The 9,838-nt window shown below is 37.4% G+C and overlaps 1 protein-coding gene across 1 annotated transcript; it reads right to left on the reverse strand.

Moving 5' to 3' along the window:
* Positions 1 to 348: 348 nt before the first annotated feature.
* Positions 349 to 4,084, reverse strand: LOC112515515 (wall-associated receptor kinase-like 1). The gene is made up of 3 exons (XM_025122390.1): positions 3,262 to 4,084; positions 2,998 to 3,162; positions 349 to 1,573 (listed from the first exon to the last, which is right to left on the reverse strand). The coding sequence occupies exons 1-3, from the start codon at positions 4,082 to 4,084 to the stop codon at positions 402 to 404; spliced, it is 2,160 nt and encodes a 719-aa protein (XP_024978158.1). The 3' UTR covers positions 349 to 401.
* Positions 4,085 to 9,838: the final 5,754 nt, after the last annotated feature.

Raw genomic sequence — 9,838 nt, forward strand, 5'->3', positions numbered from 1 at the left:
ATTATAAAAAATTGAATTAAAAATTTACACAAAAAAATGAGGAATTTCAAATAGTTAATTTGATACTAATATCGATATATTTTTGTCAAATTTTTATGAAATCTTCAAACATATATTTTATTCAAAAATAAAAACATTATCACTTTCTCAAAATCACATAAAGCCATATTATAATATCGAATGAGATCAAGAAGAAAATGAAATATTAAAATCATGATGTATCTCGCTGCATTGCGCGAGTACGCTTCTAGTATATATATATATATATATATATATATATCCTAAAAATATATAATTGGCTAATATCTTTAACTTCCATACATAACTTATTAATTCGACACAAAAAGATGGAAGAAATTAAGACTCACTTAAACAATAAACTTACGTATTATCTTGTCGAATCATTCATTAGTACTTTTTGTGAAACTCATTGTTGTTGATGTTGACTCCTCATTCATTAGCATTGATCGATCTTCACTGTAGTACACGTTTCCAAAATTAGTTTCAATCGTAGAAGGCACATGCGACATTCTCATACCTTCTAACTCGATAGCTACTTCTTTCATTGTTGGTCTGTACTTTCCATTGAAATTCAAGCATCGCATAGCTAAGTTAGCCATTGCCAAGAGCTCATCTCTAGAACCTTCCTTAACAAGCATTGCATCAAAAATAGACATCACACGTCCTTCTTCCATGGCCAACATGAAATACGTAGCTAAAGATCTCTTTTCACCTGATCTAGTCAAGGAAATTGGCTTTTCTCTTGTTAATAGTTCTAGTAAAACAATCCCAAAACTATAGACATCACTCTTTTCAGTGAACTGGCTAGATTGGAAATACTCTGGATCCAAGTAACCGAATGTCCCTTTGACTAATGTAGTTAAGTGAGTTTGATCTATCGATACAAACCTTGAAGTTCCAAAGTCAGAAACTTTAGCTTTGTATTTCTCATCCAAGAGTATGTTAGTGGTTTTGATGTCCCTATGGTATATTGGAATAGAAGTTGCCGAATGTAAGTATGAGAGTGCTCCTGCAACCTCGGTAGCTATTTCTAATCTCATGTTCAAAGAAATTGGGAACTCACCAGTATCGTCTTGAATAAGGTCGTACAAGGTGCCATTAGAGACGAATTCAGAGACAAGTAAAGGAACTTCTGTCTCTAGACAACATCCCAATAATTTCACCACATTTCTATGATTGACTTGTGAAAGAATGACAACCTCATTGATGAACTGCTCTAGTTGACTTTCATCAACAACCTTAGATTTCTTGACTGCTATAATTCTTCCATCAGCTAACATGCCTTTATAAACTGTACCTTGACCTCCTCGACCAAGAACTCTGTTATCGTTAAAATTGTCAGTGGCCTTTTCCAACTCCTTGGAGGTGAAAAGTATGGTTGTATGATCAACTAAACCAGTATCATCAGCTGCTTGTTGTTGTTTAAGAAGTAGACCACCATTACGCTTAAAAAATCTTCTCTTTCGTCTCTTGGCTTTTGTTTTCTTGATGGCTTGGTACATTCCATAACCGGTTGCCATTAGTATAATCAGTCCTATGCTTATGCTAACACCTGAAAAGAGGCCAATAACATAGGGAGAGTTAACACAAGAATCCTAGAACATTCAACAATTCATATCATAAGAATATGGCATTCTTACAAGCTAGGGATATAAAAGAACTATGACAACCTTTCGGATCATATTGATTCATATGTTTTCTTTTCATGGTCACCGTTAACTATATACCTCATCAACGAGATTTATGAAAAATACATATAATGATCGCATATGTTCAACCTTTTCAATTGTAATTATATTTCGTATTTCTATAACAATATATGTTTTTGAAATTTTAATCAAGTACTAATGATTTTAAATATATTTTTCACTCAGTTAAATTTATAATTTTCTTTTCGACCCTGTTGTATTATGGCTCTATTTCTCATTTGGCTATATTATTACAAACAATAATTAATTGCTAATTAATAGGACAACAGTAAATAACTGTAAAACAGTTACAAAAGAAAAAAGAAAGACTGTTTTTCTTTCTAAGAGGTGTGAAGAGCATATTGTTGTGAAAAAGTGGGTGTCAACCTTTGTAATCTCCACAATTTGATTGTGACTTTGTCCCTGTTGCTTGGTGGATGTAGGCTAAGGCCAAACCACGTAAATTTTTGTGTTCCTTTTAATTTTTGCTTTCTGTTTTGAATCACAACAGTTTTGTGCTGTTGTCAATTTGTGCATTAACGAGATAAATTATCGTTGTGTTCTATGTTTCATAGAATGTATGATATTGAAACTCTCTTTCATAAGGGACCCTACTCTTGTTTTATACTTGTAAGGGCATAAAAAAATTACCATTTCTAGTTGTTTTCTATCAAATATCTAAAATCTTCTTGGGATAAACGCAAAACATGGACAGGCTTTTCACCATGTAGAGAGTCCAATTGAACACGCCATATTAATTGGTTTTTAAACCTCGAGTAAATTGAACTATAAATGAGCCAAAACCACACGTTCTACAAGTTCTTATCGACCTGGCCCGCACCAAAAGCCTCCTGCTATAGAGGTGCAGGTTCGTTAGAAACCTAAACTCGATTAGGATTCCTGCAAACCGTATACAGCTCAATTACAAGTGGTATATTCATCAGAAATTTGGACGTTTTATTCATCATAAATAAATAACATGTTGAGTCAAGGTGTTCCTTTTCAGGATGAATATTCACAATGAATACATGTTCATAAATAAATAACATGTTGAGTCAGGTGTTCCTTTTCAGGATCAATATTCACAATGAATACATGTTCATGTGTTATTCATCACGAATATTCATCTCACCCACTATGGGAGGTTTCAGGGTAGTTAATGGAACTTCTCTCTCTGTGTATATATATTATGGAGTGGGTAATGCAGCTTCTTACTAACCTAGACCCCTAACTATCTACGTGATCATTTAGGGTCGTTATGGATTGTAAACTGAGATAAAAGAAATACCTAGTACAACACCTAGTGATGTTTCACTGCTTCGAGAATCATCGCTATCGTATATTTCTCGAGGATGACAAGTGGTGTTTGAGATCAGCTTCATGTCGCCATTAAGTATGTTCTCGCTATAACAGCCGCGCCCACTACGATGACACCGTCTACATTCTTCAGATGCTAAAACCACATAATAGAAAGTTAAATATCTTACGTACAAGATCATATATGCAAAAATGTCTTTAATTCAACAGGCTATAGAAATACAGAATTGCGTACTTTTGCATCCATCGAGTAAATACGGGTCTCCTTCTTGTGCAAAACCACATTCGCACTTTGTAGACTCCAAAGAAATACCATTACCCAGATCCAAATTGAGTCTTCTACGGTGTGCTTGCCAACAACCATGTATTGCGTCGAAGTCGTGGTCTGTGAGGGTCCATAAAAGTGATATAGGAACAAAGACGTTGTCCCTAGCAACAGAAACGCTTCCTTCAACGTATGAATTTTTATCCACCAAGAAGGCCGACCCACATTCTCCATCTCCGCCCAGTCTTTCCAAGCCGGTAAGATCTACAACATACGACTTTAGATAGTGAGGAATTGTGGTTTGACAACAATCGATGCCAAAACAGTTATTTATTTCTTTGACAGTGGCATTGCGGCAAGTCGTTGAACATCCAGTGAGCACACTTTCGTGGTCCATGATGACAGCATTGCCACACCCTTCAACAATGAACAAGTTTTGTAATTTGGAAAACACAAAGGGACTCTCGCTGAGGTTAACACTTAGAATTTGAATACTATTCCTTATCGGATTCTGACAATCAGAGATCATTGAGGCATTAACAGTCACTGTTTGGTTTTCCAAGCTTACAGCCAACACTTGCAGGTTGTTGAATGCAGGCAAATATGGTTTTGAGGATCTGCAATGAACAACGTACCATTCATTGGCAGAACATTTTGATCCGATTCCAAAAGGGTATGGAATCCTGACCTTCCCACACATATCTTTGCATCCTCTTTTGGAGTAACTTACAGCTTCTGTTGATGCCGTTAATGAAATCAAGATAAGTAAATGGAAAACATGAAAGTGCTTCATGTTGTTCATTGCAGAAAATGTAATGAGGGATAAGATATTTAAAGAGGGATGAACTTGTACGGTCAATGTGGGGGTGTAATTTAATTATTAAATCATAACGTATTGCCAGGGTTTCCTCCTGTGATTATCCAAAAGGACTCGAATCAACAACACAAAAAATAAGAGAATTCTATGTATAACGTCTAAAATACGTAATAAAAAATGAACTCTTTAGAATCCTCGATCAACCTTTCTTAATTAATTACGCCGTTCTAACTTAAGTACTTAACGGAATTTTAAGGTTATATGACAAATAACTATGTATCGTGTACAATTATCTTACAATATATTGTTAGAATAAAGTTAGACGACTTAGATAACCTAATAGAATATAAGAAGCAAAACGTTGTAAGTTATAGGACCAAGTCTAAGTTTAGTTTTTTAAGTGCTTGCATAGTTTAAATTAAAGAAAAAGTGTGCATCGTGATATCCTACGATTGGGCTAGTTGAGTTGGTTAACCATGGAAGCTGTTTCCATGATTAGTGTTTAGTTGGTGGAGTCCTTGAGTTTATCCCAAGTGGTTATTTTTATTTGTATTTGATCCCTTCTCTGAAATGAAAAAGGGTAATCAATCATAAGGGTGGTGCCTGATTGGTTTGAGCTTGGCTCCAAAGGTCAAAAGTAACAGGAGGTCCCAGGTTCAAATCCAAGGAGGAATACAAATTTTCTTGTGGCCAGGGAGGTTCAAATGCGGTGACTCCGGTCTATCTGCAAAACAGGCGGTGATCGCCTTGAGATTAGTCAGCTCGCTAGCGGATTGGATATCCAGGTTAATAAAAAAAAGTTTAATCTACAATATCCTTTTTCCTAGATATTTAACATGAACCCATCATTCTATTAGTTTTTTATATGAAAAATGTCATATATAACACCTTGTCGAGTTTTACCTAGTTTTCCAACCATTTCTTTGTAACGATAAGCAAACATTTACCATTAAATTTTCAAGTTTATACCAGTACCCACAAATTGTAAAAATGCAAACATATTTAGTGTCGAAGAGTTGTAGTATTTGGGGTTGACGAGTTACGATTAATCAACTTAATGTCATTCATCAAATGAACAATTTCCCTTCTTGTTAGCCATTGTTCATGGAGAAATCATGGAGTAATCAAAAGCTTCTATTAATGTTGTTGGTAAGGTAATCAAGATAACTGAATGAAACTTGGAACTGCTTCATTTTGTTAACCATTATTCATAGAAAAAAAATGAGGAATACTGAATGAATTTTGGTACATGATATATAATTAAATAATGAGTCCTTTTTATATGTTAAATCAGTGACTTTCCTTTCATATACGTTTAAATTAAACATCTTTGTTTAACATTTTTAAGGTATTAATTCATTTGACCAAAACAAAGATAATATTTTTTTTTATTAACCTGGATATCCAACCTGCTATGTGAGCCAACTAATCTCAGGGCACCTGCTTTGCAGATAGCTCGAAGTCACCGCATTTGAACCTCCGTGGCCACAAGAGGATTTTTATTCCTCCTTGGATTTGAACCTGGAACCTCCTGCTACTTTTGATATTTGGAGTCAAGCTCAAATCAATCAGACACCACCCTTATGATTAACAAAGATAATATATAAGAACAAAAGGATTGCGGTGATTTATTAAATAATTAATCACAGAGTAGTACCATCAAGATCGCACTTTCTAAGAAATTTAAATCATCATCGACCTTGACTATCTAAGTTCTACTACCCCATCAAACACCCTAAAGTTAAATAAATACTCATTCCGTCCTCAAAAAGCCATTACCATTTTCTTGTTGAAAAATACCAACTTAGAATAATGGTTTGTTTGATAAAAGACATTGTTTGATGTAACATTCGGATTTTTGGTGCGTATAGTTTTTCGAGTTCTATTTTTATATTTCGACCTTAGAATAACTCTTGTATGTATTTTGAGTTGGTTTAATTTTTTGGGTGAGAAACAAGCTAATTAATTTTTTTTTGGGATAAGTTTCACTTCCGAGGTGAAATCTTCACGTCCGGTAGATCGCCCTATATGCCAAGGGCGAAATCCTTAACGCCCGTGGAGTTTGGGCAGAAATTGGTGTAATAACCAAAAAAGGAGAGAAAGAAATTGAATATAATATTAATGATAAGAAACCCAATGGTCATGAAACCTACGACCATTAATCTTGGCTTATCGTTTCATATTCCGTGAAACCGCCGATGACTAAGTATATATATATGGGGAGGTCTTCAAGCATAGAGATGACAAATTCTCAGGGAAGGAAACTCGTATAAGAGAGGTGAAAGATGGGGATGATTTGGTGAAGCGCAACAAGTTTATGCGTTGTTTTGGGAGAACATGAGGAACTTCAAGGAACGGTTTGGAGTTATGACCTGTATGGTGAGTTACACGTGATTTATTTTTAAAAATGTTGCATGCCTTATTATCCAAAAGTTGTTTGAACTTTCTCGAGATTTTTGATATGTTGTATATATATGCGTGAAAAGTTCGATATTTTTATAATATGTGTTTTGAGTATTTGTGTGTCAATGGGATGTACTACGATATGATTTTGTAAATACGAGCATGTTTTGTGAGCTTGTCTAAGCCGTAAGTGCGGACATGCTGTGTGAGTTCGCCAGGTAATGATGTGTGAGGTAGACATCTCCTATGACGTCGTTGCTTTGTGATGTACACTACAAAAATGCAGAGTATCAGCGAGGGAAAATTCCCTCGCTGAAAGGGCAATCCGTCGCTGATACTCCGTCGGTCAAACAGTCGTAGGTAATGCTATCAGCGACGGATCAGCGATGGATATCAGCGACAGATTTGCGACGGACACTTTCAGCGACGGATCAGCGAGGGAAGTACTTAGCGACGGATCAGCGAGGGATATGCGACAGATATATCAGCGACAGATCTGTGACGGAATTTTCAGAGACGGATTTGCGAGGGAACTTTCAGCGACGGATTTGCGAGGGAACTTTCAGCGACGGATTTGCGAGGGAATTATCAGCGACGGATTTGCGAGGGAACTTTCAGCGACGGATTTGCGAGGGAACTTTCAGCGACGGATTTGCGAGGGAACTTTCAACGACGGATTTGCGAGGGAACTTCAAGCACTTTCAGTGACGGATTTGCGAGGGAAATTCAAGCACTTTCAGCAACGGATTTTCCCTCGCTAATTCGTCGCTAATTTGTAAAAAATTAAGAAATAATTTTTTTAAAAATGCATAAATCCTGTATTTATTTATAAAAACCTGAAAATAATAATATATAACAAACCAAATCTGTGAACAAAGTAACCAATTCATACGATTTAAAATATGGATTCATACAATTTAAAACATTCAATTCATACAATTTAATCTTCGAATACATAAAATATAACTATCGGGAGGTGGGGGAGGTGGGAAAAGATATCCTGACTGCCGCATAAACGCAGCAAAATGCTCCGATAATGCGGCCTGTTGGGCTAATGCAGCAGCTTGTCTGGCCTGTTCGGCCTCCAAATCTGCCCTCTTCCTTCGTTCGTCCTCCATTTCGGCCAGATGACGTTCCTCCCGTAACTCTGCCTCCTCCTCTACCCTTGCCAACTTCTCTCTCAACTCCGCTACCTGTAAATATTAAATATTCGACAAAATCAGTAATTTCTTCCCAATTTTAGCAATGAGAAAGTTTATAACAATATAACCAACGTACCTYCRCTCTTGACTCGTATGRTGACCCGCTACTGCTACATCTACCCGTCATAGCATAAGAGGGATCCTGGGTGGTCCCGAAACCAAATATTCGGCCTTTCCTCCGTCCTCCGACACTTTGTTCCCAAAGAGATGCCTCATCAGGGAGAGGGCTGTCGGTACTAGATTGTGACTCACCCCTAAGCGATTGAAATCGCTCCTATGGTTCACCAAAACAAAAACGGGTGAGGTTATGTATGTAGATATTTCAGCAGCATAACGACTGTAAATCAAACATAACCAATGCATGTATGTAACAACTAAGCATTCTAATAATACTAATGTTCGAAGTCACATTATAAACCTACTTACTTAGCCTAACGTCTGCCCAACAATGGCAGCCCAAACTAATAGCATCACTATGTTTATTGAAATATATAACCTTAAACCTACCAAACGTATTTATTAACCAAAGTAATGGTTTTAGAAAACTTACATGAAACCTAGCAGCTTTCGGGTAACTGAACTGAGGAGGATCGGTAGGCGGGTCGGACGAACCTTGATCGAACTTTCGGTTCGTGCAGTGAGTGCGCTTTAACACCTCAGTAGCAGTAGGCTCATGACCCATTACTTGTGCCTACATTAGACAATTAGGTTAAGTTGTTACTAACATAAAGAACGAATTACATTTTCAAAAAGGATTAGATACTCACCATCCTGTCTCGATGTTGTGCCGTACTAATCGATCACCCAGTGTGTCTGGACGACACCCCCTCAAACTCGGTGTTCCAATTGGCCCGATTGATCCTGGATTTCCTTTTCCAAGCCTCGGTATCCCAGACTTGTTAAAAACAGAGCACATATATAAGAATTAAGTCGGTACACATGGCAGTTCGAAAATCTCCCAATAGAGATGCATACCGTATCAATCATCTGTAGCCAAAACCTGTCTGGTATCCATACGGGATGGTGTAATCTAATCCGTGAGAAGTCCTCACCATCCCATTGTTGATCACCAGGATAGGCCTGTGCCACGGCCCAATCACGTGCAGAGCTCATCCAGTCAGAGTACCTGTTGTGCATGGATTTGGTCCATAAATCATGAACCGTGTCATCCAGCTCAGGTTCCCACTGGAACTTAGCCTACATACACAATGTTTGTATAAATGTAAAAACAATAACATTGTATGTATAACTACATTAAAATGGTACACCAACCCTAAAGCGCTGGAACATCAAGTCGCGTGCTTCCTGAGGTACTTCCTTCCATCTATGCCACGGACCAGCAAAGGAAGACCTGAAGATAGTAGTCATCTCTCGGACAACATGGGCATCTTTAAACATGTACAATTAAAAAATATTTACAACACAAAGATATTCATATTATTTTATTATGTAATACAAAGTCTTATACACATCTACTTACCCATGGCCTAACAAAGACAGATGTCTTCGGTGGCTCGGATGACTCGGTGTCGGTATCTCCATGTTGGGGCCTCTCCCCGCCCCTGAACCTGTCGAAGCTGGGGGCTCCATGGCCACCTCTTGCTCATCTAAACCGCGTAAAGTAGGGTCCGAAATCTCTACAATGTCATCGGCGCGGGCAGAGTTGCTACCCTTACCAGACATGGGGCTGCCGTGATTCCCATGACGGCCTCTACCACGCTCTCGGCGTGACATCTCCTGAAAAAACAAACATTATATTATATCATAAAAAAATAATGACAAATCGCGATTATATATGTACAACTGTGAAATAAGCATACAAAAGACAAACTACTCATCAGAAGAATGATCAGATAACATCGGTTCATCTTCATCATTTGAATCATCATCTATGTCTTCAAATTCTGGTTCATCTTCGCTATCTTCGTTCGATTTGTCGCCACCATCATCTTCATTTATATTATGGAGTATGTTTACCTCCCCTGTGGCAAGACGAACATCATCGAGCTCGTTTCCCAATGAGAACGTTGTATGAGTTACCCTTTTGTTGACTTGAAAGAATTGTTCTTCATCCACATGATCGTTGTTTTCAACATCGTTAATCATGTCGGACACTTCATATATG

This window comes from Cynara cardunculus (genome assembly GCF_001531365.2).
Source record: "Cynara cardunculus var. scolymus isolate 2C chromosome LG 1, CcrdV1, whole genome shotgun sequence".
NCBI lineage: Eukaryota > Viridiplantae > Streptophyta > Magnoliopsida > Asterales > Asteraceae > Cynara > Cynara cardunculus.

Excerpts from the sequence above, each read along its gene's own strand:
- LOC112515515 (XM_025122390.1), bottom strand. The coding sequence starts at position 4,084 with ATGAAGCACTTTCATGTTTTCCATTTACTTATCTTGATTTCATTAACG. Across the intron at positions 3,163-3,261 it reads TTTACTCGATGGATGCAAAA|CATCTGAAGAATGTAGACGG; the intron begins GTACGCAATTCT and ends ATGTGGTTTTAG. Across the intron at positions 1,574-2,997 it reads ATCACTAGGTGTTGTACTAG|GTGTTAGCATAAGCATAGGA; the intron begins GTATTTCTTTTA and ends GCCTCTTTTCAG.